This window comes from Echeneis naucrates, chromosome 3 (genome assembly GCF_900963305.1).
Source record: "Echeneis naucrates chromosome 3, fEcheNa1.1, whole genome shotgun sequence".
In the NCBI taxonomy this organism is placed as follows: Eukaryota; Metazoa; Chordata; class Actinopteri; order Carangiformes; family Echeneidae; genus Echeneis; species Echeneis naucrates.
In genome coordinates this window covers 14,244,477-14,263,973 of record NC_042513.1, presented here as the reverse complement: position 1 = coordinate 14,263,973, position 19,497 = coordinate 14,244,477, and the positions used below count along the sequence as shown (strand labels likewise).

Here is a 19,497-nt window from a genome sequence, read left to right as displayed (position 1 = left end):
TAAAATTCTCTATAAAAATATTTGTCAATGCTAGATAATTCCATACATTCCGTTTGTTTTGAATTATGTGTCCTGTGTTGGGTTGTAAATACGTTTAGTTTTTTTGTGGTTTTTTTTTTTTTTTTTTTTTTTTAATGACTATAAATGGATATAATCCTCAGACACTATCAGCTGTATTGTAGATGTAGTCATGCACAGAGAATTTTGACTCCATGTGAGACATGTTTTGATTCCTCAGCACCATTCCAGTACAATACCCTCCTAGTTGAGGAAAGCCAACACGTAATATATTTAATGGTACAGTGTGTTGTCACACAGTTTGAGTAAGCATTTCAACGTTTGATACAGCAGGCTGATGGGAATATCATCAGTTTCCAGATAATTGGCCATAAATCAAAGTCTGGAGAGAAAAAAAAAAAAACTTGGATTAAATACATAATTGCAATTACCAACCTTATTACAGCTCAGTCTGAAGGACATCCTTCAAAAGTTGATGTTTCTGTTGGGACTAAATGTTGGAGGGACCGACACTGCCAGCTCCAGAACCTCAGCAAAGCAGAAAATTGTTTTAAATCAGCATTCAAATGACTAATTCAATGGTGTAGGTTGTACTGCCAAGCTCACTGAGGGGAAAAGTGCCAAATTCTGCAGCTATAGCCTCTAGAATTTACATTTTATTATCTATCTTACCAGTCAAATCACATACAACATATATAGTTTGAAGGCAGCTGATGGTTAAGCAAGTCACAGTTACAGACATAAGAAAAATAATAAGGGGAACACCTCAGTCAGTGAGGGTTCATCCTCTGGGGAGCTTTGTGCATAAAAGAATGAATGTCCACTGAAACTTCTTGGATTTCTTCCAAACTCATCAGTAAACAGCTGCTAGTGATTGATTGGCTCTTTTTCCTGACTCAGGTCTTTTGATCTCAGAAAAACAGGCAAAAAAGGTTTGGATAATTTTACATCATCATGATCTTGAGATGATACTGAGAGAATATGAAGTCATTTGGACAAAAACTGAAGCAGGAGGTCATTAAAGTACCACGTGTGGTAATCGCCAAAATCAGGCCAAAAACCTAAAAATGGCCAACTTCCTGTTGGAGTGAGGGTATGGGTCCTTGTGAATTTTTTTGTGCAGGTTGTCATGATACATATGTACACCATTTTTCATTCATGTACGTCAATCCTGAGCAAGGGTCTTTATAAAAAGTGTTTCTACAACCAATGAAATACTGAAATTTCACACAGTGCTGACATGCTCTAAATTTCATGAGTTTTGCGGGCATGTCTATGCCCCCAAAAAGGCAGTTGAAGCAGCAGAAGAAAAATCCCAAAGAATCCATTAGGGCTCTCGCAATGTCACATGCTTGGGCCCTAATTACAGGATATCATTATGTTATCCTTAAGTTTAAGTTAATGTACACTGACCAACCCCCAGCTCAGCAGGGCCGGCCTTGAGCCGCCTGGGAGGAACTGTGTATATGCTCATATTTTACTGGATACTGGATATAGCATGGGGACAGAGTTGTGCTGCAGTTAACATTCATTTCATTTTTTCTTCGGAGCTCTTTAAATCTTGTGTGATCCTGCTTATGTACATGTGTGTCACAGGATGTTTTAAATTAAAGTTGAACCTGTTTTGCCATCATACTCATTTCAGGTGAAAGAAAATGCGGTGAAAGGCAACAAAGGTTGTGTCGAGCACTGAGCAGACAGCAGTTCATTAAACTCTCCCACAGCCTTCACTGCTAACTGCACGCACATCCAACTCTGAATCTTTCCACAGTGACTGCCTGCTGACATGTCTCTGATAATGTCTTCACGTGTATTCTGTGGTTTGAAATGATCACAAAGGCATTTCCAAGACTCTGAGGTCTTGACAGAGAGATAATGTCAAAAAGAGGTGTTAATTCACTTCTGCTCTGTGTTGTTTTCTTTTTGAATGCTGCATCATCTATTTCCCATCCTCAGTCTGATGTCCTTTTCCCTGCTAAAATCTAGGAGACTCTACTCTAAAAAACATTGTGTGTATAAATCGGTTGAAAAAGAAGATATTCTTGACTGTCACTGTCAGAAATGACATTTTTCTTCTATGCCTCTCAATCTAAAAACACTGTTTATAGGACTGTCCAGGTGAGTTTGTTTGCTGAATCTGCCAGTGTAGCTTGTCCTCCACCTCCTGCACCCTCTACACTTTCATGCCCCCTACCTGAACCAGGGTCTGTATCCCCACCCTGCTCTTACTGGTGCAGTTGGTGAGAGGTTAGAGTAGTTGTTTTTGTGTGAGTACAAGGGGAGTGACTCTGGGACGCCAGTGATCACTGTTTAGCCTCCTGGAGGTGTTGTGGGCCTAACTAGACAAAACACCGGTGAAAGGAGGTTCCCACCTGATGACCCCAAAGACATGTTAGCTATCACCGCTCACTGGCCTAGTTAGATATTATCTGTGGAGCACAGGGGCAGGGCAAAGTTTGTTGTAAGGGAATTAATCACTGAGTCTGGTCCATTTTTTTTTCACAAATTTTTGTGTTTACTCTAAAATGTATATTGGATAACACACAGTATAGGTTTTGTTCTGTTAGCTACACCTCCAATTTTTTTTTTATTTTTGAAGCATCTGATTACATGGCACATCATGTAATTAAATTATTTTTTCATTAAATGCAATAAACGCTGACCTTCACACCAGGAATTTTTTTTTTTTTCACACTGTGATGCAGAGTACGGCCAATTAAAAGCATTGAAGACAGTTTCTTCGGTCTCATTTGAGTCTTTATTGACACTGAATAGTTTTCAGGTTTGTCTTTTATGTATTTTGTGCACACTAACATGATGCTCCAATGAACACCTGGGTCACGTTCAGCCCTGCCCCAGTAGTGCATTAAATGTCATGCTGGTGAAATGTTGCCACTACATGCTATTATAAAAATTAGTAATTGTTGTATCTTGTGTTATTGTCCATTTAAATGTTTTATATGCGCTATGGTGTAATGTGTTGATAGCAGTTTGAATATTACACTATTGATTCATTTCACTGGTTTAATGGGATTGTCATTCAGTGTTCAGTGTTTACCAACACATCTACACATTCAGCTGAAAATCTGACATATTTATTTGTTTATTTTAATGGTAAAGCACCCATTAAATTGGTTATGCGGTTCAACCATAATAGCAAGGCCAGTTGATCTCAGCATGCCAGCTTAGATAATATATGATAAATGCAGTGCTTGTCCTTTGTTGTTGTTTTTTATGTGTTTTAATCCCTAACAGATTTTAAAGGAAACTGCAAATTAGAGACCATCATAATTGGATGGATTTTGTTACCTAAGCTACGCTAAATTTCAAAACAAACAAAAAAAACACATATTCCTCCCCCCAATTTTTCCCATTTTTCAAAAAGCTGCTTGTGTCTATGGGTGTCTTCACAATTGGCATTTGTGACATCGTCACATGTAACAGCGGTTTGTCCTCCATGTTGGTGTAGAAAGGCCGCTGAAGGTCTCAGTCATGAAGCAGTTCTCTAAATACAGATGGTGTACTCTGCTCCTGTCGACCTTTGGCCTCCTCTCCTGCCACCTTTTGCTCCAATGCAGGTTTACACCTCACCAATTAGCCTTTGTAATCAATGAGTCAGTTTACGCATACAAACGGAATAAACATACGTCATAAACATACAAATATAGCATAAGATTTTACTGTGCTACTGGCTTTGGCTGAGGAGGTGGGACAAGGCATGGGGAGTGAGTAACTCCTGAGAAAGGCGAGCTGCGGCAGGTGACTGGGAGACATCCCTGTTCACTGCCCCGCCACCAGGAGATGCTCCGGGTCAAAGGGGCGAAACATCCGTTAATGGTGGTCCCCGGCTGATGACCCCACAGCTAGCATAATGGGCACCCGTGGAGGTGCGGCAGGTAAGAACATGTACCTATTCAAACCCACTTTACCATATTTAGCTTGAATGCATTTCGTTCTTAAATATTTATTATTCCTAATTATTATAAATCATTGGAAAAAACGATTCATAAATAAAAATTTTAAATACAAGAAAAATTGAAGAAAAAAAATCTACATGAATGAAACATGAAACATGGCATTCAGTTTTTCATAATTTACATTTTTTTCTTACTTCGCTTTTATTAATTTCATTTTATTATTACTAAAGAAATACTAAAATAAATGTTGATAGATTTATTTTATTTAATTAGATTTAATGTTATATACAGATATACAAAAGTCATATTGTTATCATATAATTCTAGATATAAACAAAATTAATATAAATATGATTTCTTTGATATTTTATTCATTTGTTAATCTATATATATTGTTTTTATTAATGTATTAATTGTTTTTTATTTCAGTTAATCATATTTACAAATAATATCAGTACATATGTTTACTCATATATACACGTGTTCCTCTTTTATGTGTCATGTTTGTGCATATTTCTCTTTGTATAAAAAAACCAACAGATTGGCTTCAAAATGTAATTTCTCGTTTCTCATCTTCAGTTTAGTTCCAATTATTAGACACAGGTGAATGTTAGTCCATTTTCTGATCATCATAGGATCCAACAAATGGGGTTTTCAATGACAAAGATTTCCAATACCATCGCTCTTCCCTAGTTAATTAGAAGGATATTAACCATGTGACAGCTCTGAAAATGCGATGAAGCGCCCACATTTTGGTGTCAAACTGGCAAATAGATGTTCTATCTTGAATTTTGTGGGCATTGTGCTGTTTAAAACAGGTCATTCTGAGTCTCTAAGGTCTCCAGGAAAGCTCACTCAGCTCCCAGCTGTAGTCCATATGAGACGACAGCAAATAAGACCAACAATTAGCTCCAGGTAGGAGGGTGGAAGAGGATCAATGAGCCCACAATCCTCGAGTTATCAGGGAAACGGACTGCTGACTGACCAGATTTCGGTCTTGAAGGAGCAGTGCGAGAGTGAAATGAGGCTGGATAATCAGGAAAAGAAGGTTGTATCCCCAAAGGGAGAAAGCGGTGAGTGCCATACTTGCAGCTATTCGCACCCTCCCTCTGTCTCTATCTCTTTAAGAGCTGAGAGAAGGAGTGTGTGTTCAGTATGCGTGTGTGTGTGTGTGCGTGTGGGGGAGGGGTATTGGCTGGGGTGGAACAGTCCTGTAATGAGCAGATTTTAGAGAGAGAGAGGGAGAGAGAGATAGAGACAGAAGGAACGAGAGAGGCCAAAAAACAAGACAGGGCAGATGACTTGGTGGAATTGGGATACAACAACAAACCAGATTTAGGCGAGCGCTAACACTGAGACGACAAAAGGGAGAAGGAGAGGAATAATAATTTTTTTCTGCTTCTGATTTTTCTCCTCACCCCCTGATGCCCAGGAGAGAACCTCATCTTTAGATAACAGCAGAGCAAAGAGCAAAGAGGGGGAAGAAATACGAAGAGCCGAGGAGATATTCTTACCCTGTTATGACTGCTGAGGTGGAGGTGTGTGTGCCTGAGGCTGAGGCTGTGCGTGTGTTTTGCGTGGTTATGGATGTGTGTCTCTGAGTGTTAGCCTGGATTGTTTGTTTCCAGGCCATGCTATAGAGAAATATCTTCAACTTCTCTGCTCCTCTGATATTTCTTTAATGGCATTCGAGTGGGGCAGCATCCCTGTCCGTGCACTGGTGCGGCAGGAATGATGCGAGGATGCTGTAACGTCTGATTGAGCTGAGCTCGGTCGCTGCTCCTGCCTCCGCCACTCCGTGGGCCTCTGGGACTGCTGGAAAAGCCTAGGCCTCGCTTGTCTGGAGCGCCCTGCTGCACAGTTAAGGCGACGGGCCAGAGAGCTCCCTGGCTGCGAGGCTGCGTGGAGCAGGAAGGTGGAGGAGGAAGTGGAGGAGGAGGATGAGAAGCACTCTGAGCCTGTCTGCCCATGGGGAGCAGCATGCAAGACAGCTACGTTCGCCTCTCCAGACCCATCGCTGAGGCTTAGATGGCTTCTCCATCGTAAGGTGATGCTCTTTGGACCAAGTTCTGCTGTTTTTAAACCAAGGTGCTGGTGTTTTACATCCTAATCTAACGGGAGAGGGAGAGTGGAGGCCTACGCCTTCCATGCTACCTGAGTCGAACGAGGCCTCCTCCCTCCTTATTCCTTCTGAGTGAACCAAGCCCTTGTTTTTTCTTTTTCTTCACATTCTAAGGATTTGCCTAAACCTGTTTCATGCATGTCCACTGGAGGCAGGTTTGACTTTGATGATGGGGGGTCGTACTGCGGGGGGTGGGAACAAGGTAAGGCCCATGGCAGAGGGGTCTGCACGGGGCCCCAGGGTCAGGGTGAGTACGCGGGGGCCTGGAGCCACGGCTTTGAGGTCCTGGGTGTGTACACGTGGCCCAGCGGGAACAGCTACCAAGGCACCTGGGCACAGGGCAAGCGGCATGGCATCGGAGTGGAGAGCAAAGGCCGTTGGGAGTACAGAGGGGAGTGGACGCAAGGGTTCAAAGGCCGCTATGGGCAGCTGGAGAGCACCACCAGTGGGGCCCGGTATGAGGGGACGTGGAGCAACGGTCTGCAGGATGGATACGGCACTGAAACCTACTCCGATGGAGGTAAGGTTACTAAAAGTGATTTTCTGCACCACACAAATCCTCACCTGACAGAGCCACCTCACACCCCAGCATCATCCTGGTTCTCATGTTTCTGTACCGGTGTCACACCCGTCTAGAGGTCAGATTTATCCTTGTTTGACTTTGCTGAAAGTATAGCAACTTGCTTACTCTTGCCTATCTCCATCATAGACTACATAAATAACATGTAAGTCACATCCACAGCCATAGACTGAATTATGGGGCACAGAGGCCCAGAGGCCTGAGGGGTCAGAGGGTCCCTGAGGGACACATATTTTGTATAGGGTACTATAGATTTTAGTGCACTACCTGTGCAGAGCATCTGTGAGCAAACGCTTTAGGCAGGAGTGTGACAGCCTCTCCACCTCCAGTGGGAAGTAAATACTGAAGTTCAGCTGCAGGTTTTAACCCAACCAGTGTTGCTGTAAGAGACACAGAACAACAACAGGGAAGAAGAATTCAACACAAGATGACTAAAAACACATTGGTTGTCTCAGTGTGTTGATCTTGCTCTAGCCCAAGCGAGGGAGGGGCTGCTCCATCCACATCCACAGGTCCACAGCAGGTGGGCTGTCAGTAGAGAGAGATCACCTGGCCCACTGACCAGCCTTTATTATTAGATGAATAGAAATCAGCAGAAACAGGCTGTGGGCGTTAAAAGGAGGACGTCTGTCTAATATTAGAAATTAAACCATGCTGAATTCTCATGAGTCCTGTTTGGAGACACACGGGTTTATAAAAACACCCCCCCCCGCAACTCCCTCCCTCACCGGCGCTGTGAGGTCTCCATGGTAACGGGAGACAGCAGGTCAGCGTGTCACTAGGGGCCAGTCCGCAGCTCATCTGCTCTCTGATTGGCTCTTTGCTTCTGTCACTCTCGGCTTCTTGTAATGACTTCAGGGGCTTGTTATCTAGGCCGTTTGATAACTAATGCCCGCGCCGCCCGTTTCCGAGCACCGAGCAGGACCCGGATGATCGAGATAGAGATGGAGACGGAGGTCAATGAGTAATGCAGCGGGTGTCTGTGTCGGGGCTGCCTCGCTTCATCTGGGGTGTGAGGGGGTGGAGGGCGGCTTCGTTCCTACACTGTCAGGCTTAACATGCGTCTGCAGAAAGAGAGAACAAACAACCAACACAGGAGGGAAAAAAAGGACTGCGTCACGCGATAGAGCTGCTCCCCTCTTCCGCTCACGTGGGAGACCGCCGACAGATGAAAATAGCTCGCACGAGTTGACACATTTTCCATCGCCCAGTAAATGTGCAGGACGCTGCTTTCCTCATATGCACCCGGGACAGGTCTGTCAACAGAGCTTGAGCTTATTATAAATGATAAGAGACTAATAATAAAAACTAATTTAGAAACCACATAAAGCAGCCGCGTGGACACAGTCGGTTTTTTAGAGCGCGAGACACTGCCCGTTTGCTTTCAGCACCGCGGACAGCTCCAGTAGGGCAAAAAAAAAAAAAAACAAAAAAACAAACCCAAAACAAAACAGAAAATATATGAAATACTAGCTGCAAATTTCACACTGATGAAACTACAAACGCATTATCTAATTAATTTAAACGATCAAAAGTAAAAAAAAAAAAAAAAAAAAAAAAGTAAAATCTCTCCTGTTACTGATTATATGGGGGCTAGTGTTTTTGAGTGCGGTGGTGCTTACCTCTTAGTAATAAAAGGAAAAAAAAACAATGAGGTGGCATACAGAGCGGTGAATATAGTCACAGTCTGTAGAATACCCTGATAATGATGAAACATTTGATTTTAGACCCAGCTGATTGGGTTGAGTTCAGCTCCATCTGCAAACAGAATAGCTGTGTCCCATTTTCAGGCTACATAGGCCTGGGAATCATATGCAGAAGTTCTATATACACCCGATGTCTACAGAAAAGAATTTCACAGTTAGCATACAATAAGGCAGGCGGCATTCCTTAACATGTTCCCAAACAGATCTACAAATGAAATGGGGGAGCTGCAAACAGCAAAAGTACATTGATTTCATACTGTTGAATTCTGTTTTATACCATTTGGAGGCTTGAGACGTTTTAGACAATTGTTGGGAATGTACAAATGAAAGGGAGATGATACATCTACATTTAGGGGGGAAAAGAATAGATGGTAACCCCTTTATAGGCACCTTAGGTTTTGTACACAAGCCTGAAAAGTTATGGTTAGGTTAAGTATTTATTGATTGATTATTTATTGTTTTTAACCTTACTTTGAAAAAGCAAATCATAAACTTAGAATGAGCTGAAGAAAACCTAAAATCGGGTTAGATAAAAACAGGCATGGGGATAAGGCCTGAAGGATTATCTTTTGACTGAACATGACCAAACTAGGACTTGAATCCAAATACACAACTCCACAGACAAAGGTCTAAGAAACAATCTTTTAATGACAAATTATCAAAGGAAAATCACTCTTACAGAGTGAAAGAAAAAACTACCAAACACAGTGTATGGGGGGGGGGGGGCTCTTGAGGAAAAACTACTAAGACTATATAAAAAAAATAAAATAAAATAGGTTCTCTGGCTTCACAAACTAACACACACACAAGGTAATGGGAAACAGGTAAAAACAATCAGGGTGATGCAAACCATCAGAGCAGTGGGAAATACGAGGGGAAGAGGTAAGTTACCTGAAACAAGAGGAGAATTAGATGTCAAAATAAAACAGGAAGCCACAAGACAAAATAGACAAGAGAAAACGCAACACTTCTCGGACATGACAGTAACCCCCCTCCCAGGGACAGACCAGGATTCTGAGGGTTATTATTGTAAAAGTCTGTGGTGAGGTCAGGGGCCACAATGGAGGGACCCACGATTGTTCCTCTTGAACGTAGCCCTCCCAGTCCCCCAGGAATCATCTGCCCCAGCCCCTGTTGCACACAGCTAGAAGGGCCCTGACCTCCCCCTTGGGTGGAAGGGGTTTGGCTGTGGGAACCATGGGAGTCTCCTTGACTGATTTCACCTGGCTGACATGGAAGACGGGGTGGACTCTCAGGGACCAGGACAGATGAAGGTGAACAGAAGAGGGAACAATGGCTTTGGACACTGGAAACGTATACAGTTTTCTGGAGACAACATGCAGGGGTAAGTCCTGTGTCAAGAGCCAGACCTTCTGGCTGGTATGCTGGAGCAGGACGGCACCTCCAATCTGCAGCTCTCTTCATCTGGGCCATACTGCAAAGGAGGACTGCGTGCGGCTGCCCAGATGCAGTGACAACGCCGGACCATGGCCTGAGCAGATGGGACAGTGATCTCCTTTTTTTTTGCCTTTTGAGAAGACAGGGGGCTGGTAACTGAAAACACACTGGAATGGTGACATGCTAGTAGCCAAGTGACAAAATCCAAAGAGATCTCAGCCCAGGGATGAGTAGAAACGGGAAGTGGCTCCAGCTATCCCATCTGCACTCTGGAGGAGCCCTTGTTACGGGCACAGATGGAGCATACCTCCAGAAACTCTAAACCTCTTGCTCCACGGAGGGCCAGCAAAACCTCTGGGAAATGGCATACAGGGTTCTTTTGACTCCTCAATGGCAGGTGAACAGCAAGGTGTTAGCCCAGTGAATCACCTGTGGATGCATATTAAAAAGGGACAAACAAGCGATTCACGGGACAACCACTAGATGTTGGGGACTGACCATTAGCAATTAACAATCCAAGTCATTGGGCTTGGTGTTCTGGGACCATTTAATGAAAGGATGCTGCACACCCTCTAACCAATGTCTCCACTCCTCCAGAACTATTTTTGAGAGCCAACAATTCACAGTTCCCAACATCATAGTTCCTCTCAGCCGGTGAAAGCTTCAGAGACAGGAAGACAGGGTGAAGGTTGCTGTCTTTTTTCAGAGCGCTGGGAGCGTACCACTCCCACCTCGTCATTTGAGGCGTCCACCTCCACCACGACCTACTGGCTGGGATCAAGAACTGTAAGGATGTAAACTGTTCTTTGATCTGCTGTATGGGCTCCTGAGCTTGAGAGACCTCAGGAATGGAGCCTGTGGAGATGTTAGAGCATGGAGAAGTGCAGGTATGGCACTGAAGCTTCTGATAAACCACCTGGAAAGGTTAACAAATCCCAAGCATTTATGAACTTTTTTTCAGCTATCAGGTGCAGGCCACAGTGTCGACATGAAACTCACTCTTTTCAGCTTTGACATACAATTGGTTCTCCAGCAACTGCTGGAGAACATGAGAGTCTGGGTCCAATGAAAAGATCAAGATGCCATCCATAGACAAAGTGGTTTAGAAAGTCTAAGAACGTCATTGATAATGGCTTGGAAGACAGCAGGAGCATTAGTCAACCCACAGTTGCATAACCAGGTATTCATAATGGCCACTAGGTGTGTTAAAGCCCATCTTCCATTCATCCCCCCAGGTGGAAACAATCAGGTTGGGGCAAACAATCAGACCAGTAGGGAAAAAAGAGGAGATAAAGCAAGTTAACTGAAACGAGAGGAGAGTTAGATGTCAAAATAAAACAGAAAGCCATAAGACAATATAGAAACAAGACAAAGCGTGACTGAACATGACGTCTTGGATATGATACCATGGTCACAAGTCATTTTCTGTGTCAACAACAGTTTTAATGATAGATATTAGACTTTTATTTAGGTTCTAGGTGAAAGACCTGGGCAGGTCTGGTAAAGACCAAAATACCTAGTAAGGCCAGGGTTAGGGTGAGGCTGAGGTAAACATGCTCATTTCTAACCACCATGAAAAATTACGCTACTGATGAATGTTTTGTAATTCTAACAAAGCCCCTCCATTTGTCACACTCTATATCCTATACAGCAGGATGTAGAGTAATCACAACTAACCTTTACTAACTGCTCATATTACTGCTTTCATGATTGTGTTGCCCTATGATAAGTACAATACTTTGGCATTTTTGACTTTGACATTTTAGGTCTTTGTGTTTTTACGTAAGTAGACATAAAGCTATACTTAGAAGAAAAGAATAACCTTAGAAATAATAAAATAAACATTGAGAGATTTTCTTTCATAGAGTAAAGATCAGTATAAATGTGAGTTCAAGCAAACATCCATAAATGACATAGTTTTTGCCTCACAGCTCTGACTCACTGAGCGGCAAATCACTGTCTCTAATGCTGCTCTCCTGCAAGATTAAGTCTCTGAAGTGAAAGTTATCATTTTCCTATTCTTAGGAATCAGACAATGCACTGAGGGCTCAGCAGAATGTGTAGACTTTCTATGGATGTATGAATGGAGGTAACACCCAGAGGCTGTAATTCTATTATTATGAATGTATGTGACCCCCACAGAGCAGAGCTATTGGTTATATAGTTGACATTTAACCACATATCAAGCACATATCAAGTCAGCATCAGTCCGGTGATCAGAAAGGAAAAGAAATGAGAATAAGAAAATAAAGGGTTAAGACATTTTACAAGCAAATGTTTTTAAAAAGGTGGTGACGGTGAAGCTGGGACGAGAAACGTAGAGCAAGGTAAGAAACAGGGCCGTTAGCTTGTAACGTAAGCTAACTGGACAGCTCTAATGCTAACGTCCATTAGCCTAGCTTGTATTAAAGCCCGACACAAAACTTATCTTTGATAGAAACAGCTGAGTTTGGGAGCCCCATCAGAAAGGAAGAGACAGAGAGAGAGACAGGGAGGGTGCTGCTGGGGGGTGGTTGGCGTTATTTCCACACAAAGATATTAACCAGAAGAAGAAGTACTCCACCGCTTCGGACACAACAACACACACAAGGACCGGGACATTACTCGTTGTTAATGTGTTGTGTGTGCAGAAAGACAGACAGTGATGAGGAGTTGGACCGTGTTGTCAGTGATGTCCACAGAAGACATCCAAACTCTGGATACAAGCTAATGTGTCATCCAGGTAATAATACAGCCACGATGTATAATGAAGAATGAGCCGATCGTTATGGAGAAATAATCCAGGTAGGATGAGGATTATACATCGTGGCCTTATTCTTGCCTGGAACACACACAGAGGAGTGTGTGTTACCAAAACAATTACAATTGAAAGCAATGAACAGTAATGTTAGACTAGCGCAAAAGTAGAGAGTATGGAGAGCATCAATAGAAATGTAGTGGAGTTAAAAGGACGATATTTGTCCTTCAAATGTAGTGAAGTGAAAATAAAAGTATCCCCCCCAAAAAATACTCAAGTAAATTTACTTCGTTACAGTTCACCCCTGCTTTTAGCTCATAGTTGTGGTTTTCCAGCCCACTATTTTAAAGCCTGGGTAATTGGCCTTGTTTACAGGAGCACTAGCCAGCTGTTTCCACAGAAAAAATGGGGGCTGGGGTATGGTGACCATAGCAACTGTCACACCAGAGACCGGGCCTCAAAACCACAGTCCAGTCCACCAAAAGCACATTGGTTAGCTTCAGGAAATCTGGGTGTTTTTTAAGCACCTTACAACAAGATGGTTCTGAGTTAAAGCTACGTCTAGGTTCTTTCTTTGTAGAGCTGCATGTAGCTGCATGTTTTCCTTCCAGTTTCCTCCCACAGTCCAAAAAAGCACATTTAGGTTAATTGATGACTCTAACTTGCATGGTGTGAGCGTCAGTGAGAATGGTTATTTGTCAGCCTGGTGACCCCACCCTCACCCAATTTCAGGAGGGTCCCTTAGGATCTGCTCCAGCCCCCAGCAACCCTGCAGGAGTTGTCATGCTGCCAGCATGACTAAGAAACTAAGAAAAAAAAAAAAAACTCCCACAAGAACTTGTTCTCCCTCTGATCTGATATTGTATGTTTATCTTTCAGGAACCTACCAGGGCCAGTGGCTGGGTGGGATGCGTCATGGCTATGGCGTACGGCAGAGTGTACCGTACGGTATGGCAGCCGTTATCCTATTCCCTCTGCGAACATCCATAAACTCCCTTCGCTCTGAGCACAGTCACGGCCCCCCGGCTGTGCTGGAGGATGGCACCGCCACCACACCCACAGACAGTGTAGTGGCCGGGCTGGCTGGGAGCCCGGTGGGACGAGGTGGGTTTGCTCTGACAGCTCCAAGTGAAGCAGAACGCCAGAGGAAGAGAAAGGGCCGTTTCCGCCAGTCCATCCTGAGCGGCCTGAAGCTGCGGCGTTCTGAGTCCAAAAGCTCTCTGGCGAGTCAGCTCAGCAAACAGAGTTCCTTCTGCAGCGAGGCTGGCATGAGCACCGTCAGCTCTGCTGCTTCCGACATTCACTCAAATGCCAGCGAGAGTGAGCAAGGCACCCCTGTGGATGCCACTGTCACAGAAATGTATGCTGGTGAATGGCGGAGCGACCAGAGGGCCGGCTGGGGCGTTAGTCGGCGCTCAGATGGCCTGCATTATGCAGGTGAATGGGCGGGAAACAAGAGGCATGGATATGGCTGTACCACCTTCCCTGATGGCACCAAGGAGGAAGGGAAGTACAAGCAGAACGTGCTGGTGAGTGGAAAACGCAAGAACCTGATTCCACTGAGAGCCAGTAAAATCAGAGAGAAGGTGGACCGAGCTGTTGAGGCTGCTGAGAAGGCCACAGAGTCTGCCAAGGAGAAAGCAGCTATCGCCATGTCAAGGTAAGGAATTACCTTAAAAGGCTCTGAAAACGTTTTCTGCTGACTGTTTTACTACAAGCATGGAGTGCCATCAGATCAACTTTATCAAGTGATGCATATCTGTCTCTCTGTATCTCTCAATAGTTTGGAGTGAGCAGAGCTGTATTATAAACATGCACATCAGGACTTAGCAACATTTAAATCAGAATATATGACACTATATGTGTTGTTACTTACATTGCTGCCACTGTCCATCAAATTTGTTGAACCCATGCCCAACCAGTCCTGATGCTTCCAGGTATGGATTTGTCCAGCTGGTGCTCCAAGCCCAACAATTATTAAGGACAGATCCAACAATTCAAAATCACAATTTTTAGAATAGAATATTTTCCATAAATCATCTAATCAGTCATTTCATCAATTTATCATTTCTGATCTACTTGTTGTATAAATTATGTTCTTATGAAATGTCTTCATTTTTAATAATAAATAATGATATCAAAGCTTAATCTGTTATAATACTTAAAAAACAGTGGAGTAGTATGAGTATGAATAAACATATAAATGTACTTAGTGACATTTCACCACTGCGTGAGACAATAGAAACAAAAGTAATGAAAAAGATGCATTAAAAATGTGGCCATTAAATTTATTGGCTACCTAACCTTCAATAATTTTAGCCCTAACTATTACTGTCTCTTCCTGGATGTCATTCTATAAAGGTATAGAAAGGAGATTTGGCTTAAATGAGCAGAAATATGTAGCTCTAGAATCAGTAATGACCTTTAAAACCTGTCTGACAGAAGTGCTTCTATCTGTCCTGTTCAGGATGAGCCATGCTCGTGGGAAGGCAGAGGCGGCTGAAGGTGTGGCGCAAAAGGCCATGGAGGAATGTCGGCTGGCTCGGATAGCTGCCAAAGAGCTCTCCCCCTCCTTCCACATCTATGGGAACGGTGAGTGGACAACAGGCACTGAATTTTAATTCCAGGCCATTGTGATGGATTCAATTTTCCATCGTATTATCAGACAAATGAATTTGTATCCTATATAGATTATTAATACTGATCTATAGGTGTGATGTGATATTTGAAAAAAATCTATTGTTGTATCATTCAAAAATCTTCAATGTAAGTTTGAAGTTTTTAAGGACCAGCATTGACAGACTGAAATTGTGGATTGCTGGTCAAAGGCACCAGGACTTAGTGCCCCTGGACACCTTTGGGCTATTTTGGGTCTGTGCCCTGGAAGGCCTTCGTAAGAGGCAGTTTATCGAACAGACCAATATGAAACCTCTGAGACAGTGAAAATAAGTGATATAACTAAAAACTAACTAAAAAGGTTTCTGTCTACTGCAGGTCAGCACGTATATCATTGTTTATTCAGTGATGTCCTTCTGGTTAGTGTTTATGACAATAAAAGGCACATGTAACTGTCAAATGACCACAACTTTTTCTTGCATTACCTTACAGGCCATTAGCTTCCGTTTTCGTTGTACATAAGTTTTTATTCAATCCGACTTTGATAGAGACAGTTTTTGACTGTCTCTGGTCACCCCCTACGCTCCATGTAATATGTAATATGTAATTGATCATTGACCACAATTAATCTGTATTTATATGTCAAATTTGCAGCTTGAACTTAACTACAGAGGATTGGCTGGAAGTGCATTCACTTCCATAATCACTTCCATAATCCTCCATAAGATAACATGCATGATGATTTCATGCACAATATTCAGTTTGTATGCAGCTTGCTCTCCCTTTGTGACTCTGCATGCAAATAACACTGACACACACACACTGTAGGGCTGATAGACCTGTAGTGGATCAGAGCCAAGTGCTTCAATGCTCTGCTTCTCCAACTGTTTTCATAGGGCTTGAGTGTCAGAGGCCCAAGCATCAAGATGCCAAGGACAAAGACCATGAGGTCATCTCCACAGGAACAGACAGTCCGGAGCTGTGCACTCCGGACACCACGCCGCCTGTAATAACACCTGATCTCAGCCCCGTGCTGAGTGCACCCACCTCACCCCCCCGCAGCCCGCCCAAGCACGCCCATCGCCCCAGAAATGCTTGTTTCATGCGCCAAAGTGCTGTGGACGATCAGGTTGGGGCTGAGATCCAGGTACTCGTAGAGGCACGGGGGGTAGATCTGCCAGGGGGGGGGGCTAACAATTGGACTGATGACATGTATCCAGAGCGAGGAGGCAGCACCCGCTCCACCACACCTTCCCTTCTGGAGGAGCAGGAGGGCCAAATTAATGGCCACGAGCAAGTTCCTCTGTCCAATCACAAATCACGGGAGAAATCCTTATCTAACCACAAGTCCCGGGAGCACGCTTCCTCCTACAGAACATGGGAGCACTCCTTGTCCAACCAAAAGCCCTCCAAGCATGCCTCTTCCAATCACAAGTCAAGGGAATACTCATCCTCCAACCACAAAACATGGGAGCATTCTTCCACCAATCACAAGGCCTGCGAGCATGCCTCTTCCAACTACAAGCCGCAGGTGCACATTTTGTCCAATCACAAAGCCTTGGAACATAACATGTCCAATCACAAGACTTCTGAGCATGCTTCTTCCAATCACAAATCCCAAGATTATATCTCCTCTAATCACAATGCAAAGGACTACGTCTCTAGTTATAACCCTCGAGAGCATGTCTACTCCAACCACCATCCAAAGCAGCACAACCCCTCCAACCACAAGCTTAATGAGCATGCTGTAATCGACCAAAGGCTAGATGGCCTCAATGCGGGCTGGACTGCTGGAAGCACTCTTAGGTGGAGCCCAGCCCACTCTCGCCTCACAGAGCAGGACGAGGAGAGGATGAATGACTATACAGTTGACATGAGGCTTCAGAGCCCAGACTCACAGACCTCTCGGGGGCTGGGCCAGGAGTCCCCCACCCCCATAAACAATAGGCTGCGATCCCGAGGCCTTCAGCCAGTCAGAGAAGGATCCATGGACTCTGTACAGATGCTGGACAACCTGAATGTGGGGGCAGAGCTGGAAGAGTGGCCACTGCACAGGGACCTCACCCTCTCCCCACCCCTAAAGTCTCAGCCCATCACTCTGGAGCAGGAAGGAGAGCATCTCACCCTCAAATCAAACTCAGTGAGTGTTTATACTGACACTTTAAAGATAAAGCTATTCATGCATTTACAGTGACATGGAACCATGATCTTCGTTCTGAGGTAGACTGAGAAATTGGTGTTGGTCCCATATTTCTAAGTTAAATATAAAGCTTTTGTTTGCATTAGTCAAGGCCAGGCAAAATATAAATGTAGACCAGAAGAAAAATGTTAAATTCTCACCTAAAATTTGTATAATTAATGGCTGTGAAGGCAGAGACCATGAAAAACATTAAATGGGCCTGAAACAGCCTAAATTCCATATAATATGAATTACCACACCTCTAATTTTATCAGTCCAGCAAACACATCCTTGCAACTCTGCTGCTGTCAGTGTCTCTTTTTAGAAGAAATATTTGTTGTTTATTGTCCCACGTGTTCTATTTTTCTGTTCTTTATGACGTTAGGCTATCAGTGAAATCACATTAAAAGCCCATCAATTATTGAAGCCAGAAGGACTTCTGTGGAAATACAATTACCATGAGTCTCGGTTTCGCTTATTCATTGGGACATTGAATAATTGTTCAAACAAAAAGCATACTTATAAAAGATGTGAATGCAATATTGACTAGAGACATTATGCTACATGGCAAATTTGAGTTGCACTAGCTGGACTTGTTTTGTGAAATATCATGTTCATAAATAGGTTACTTAAAAAGTTGTAGTTAAACCATGTTTTACCACAACCAAAACATAACAATCAAACCTTGATAGCTTTTGCACTTCCATATTATATTATGTCTGATATTTGTGTGCGTTTCTAACAGCTTCTTTTCGTCTCTCTTGTCTCCCAGGGCTCCAGCTCTATTCTGGTGGTTATGGTCATTTTACTCAATATTGGAGTAGCCATTCTTTTCATTCACTTCTTTATTTAAGCTTAAACAGGTATGATCTACTAAGACTTATTGATAATTACAGTATATTACATTGTTACTTACTGAGATGGACATTCTGCCTATTCGACTCGAGCCCACAGTCCGAGGGACGGACACAGCAGAATCTTTCTATTGTTGCTACTGGTCTTTTCACATCTGTTGAAGCCCAATTTCAGTTTTTCTGAGATCACTGTTCTTTCTCAAGCTTTTTTTGAGCTTGCAACCATCGAAAGAAGAGGTGGTAGGGGAAGAGACATAGGAGAGTAAAGAGTGCAGCTTTAAATGAACATGGTTTATTGCGACACACATGCATGGGTGTCCATCACATACGGATTGAAGATGGCACAGGCAGTTTTGCCCATCTTTCCATCACTCCCAACAAGAATATAGCAAGCCTTGTTTCCTGGTTGTCATGAGCAATATGCTAACCAAGAGCATGGCACACACACTCCCTCATACACCCCCACGATTCCTCTTAACCTTTCCCTTCTCAGTCCAATCCACCAGTCTCTCCCCACACCCCAACCTTTCACACTATGCGCTACATACAGAACAATGCTGCAAGAGTAGATCCATTTTAAAGGGCTCCGTCATTATTCTTTGATTTTTTCCACTACAAACTACATGAACACACACAACAATTGCATGAGGCCGTGTGGGTTTTTAAAAAAGTGCATCTTCTATCCCTTTAACATCACTATTCTTGTCTTCATTTGTACGCACGCCGTCCCCATTGTCCCTTCATGTCACCACCTGTCAGCAGAGATTTGGAAATCACTTTGTATCCAACCAAATCACAGAATCTGAACCGCTCAGATTCACGTTTGATTCACGAATCAAATGTCACGCAACCAACACGACGCCAAGGCTCATGGGCCTAAATCTTCCAGGAACTTCCTGAATTTTGTTGTAAGTGAAGTGAAATTTTATGTCGATTCACTCTAAACATACACATTCGCACGCAAAAAAAAAAAAAAAAAAGACAAGTTTAACTGCTGACATACTGAGGAGGATTCAGCCTTGCCCCTTTGTACAGCCTAGAGACTGTTATGTTATAACCACTAATTCTACTATATATGTGTATGTGTCATTATTATTCAAGTTTGTTACTTTTTGCAGTTTGCAAGACAGAGGGAATGCTGAGTGCCTCGTACTTATTCATTTTCCGTCTCAAATTTATTTAAACCCCGACCCTGCAAAACACTCCAACGTGGGTAGCGTAGAGGCATACCCCTCAACATAAAGAAGGGTGACCCTCCACCTGCCCCACACACACAAACCTTCCTCTTCACCCCAAAATGGCATGCACTGTTTTGTCTCTCTCACCCAGTCCCCCTTTGGACCAGTCAAAAAGGGAAAAATGGGGTTTCT

The 19,497-nt window shown here is 43.4% G+C and overlaps 1 protein-coding gene across 2 annotated transcripts; it reads left to right on the top strand.

Annotated features, from left to right (window-relative positions):
- Positions 1 to 6,195: 6,195 nt before the first annotated feature.
- jph3a (junctophilin 3a) lies at positions 6,196 to 18,126 on the top strand. 2 transcript variants are annotated; one of them, XM_029498618.1, is made up of 6 exons: positions 6,196 to 6,577; positions 13,358 to 14,138; positions 14,946 to 15,070; positions 15,991 to 16,391; positions 16,776 to 17,234; positions 18,046 to 18,126. In XM_029498618.1, the coding sequence occupies exons 1-6, from the start codon at positions 6,196 to 6,198 to the stop codon at positions 18,124 to 18,126; spliced, it is 2,229 nt and encodes a 742-aa protein (XP_029354478.1). The 2 variants fall into 2 exon arrangements, with proteins under 2 accessions (XP_029354478.1, XP_029354477.1); XM_029498617.1 differs by having other exon boundaries at positions 15,991 to 17,234.
- Positions 18,127 to 19,497: the final 1,371 nt, after the last annotated feature.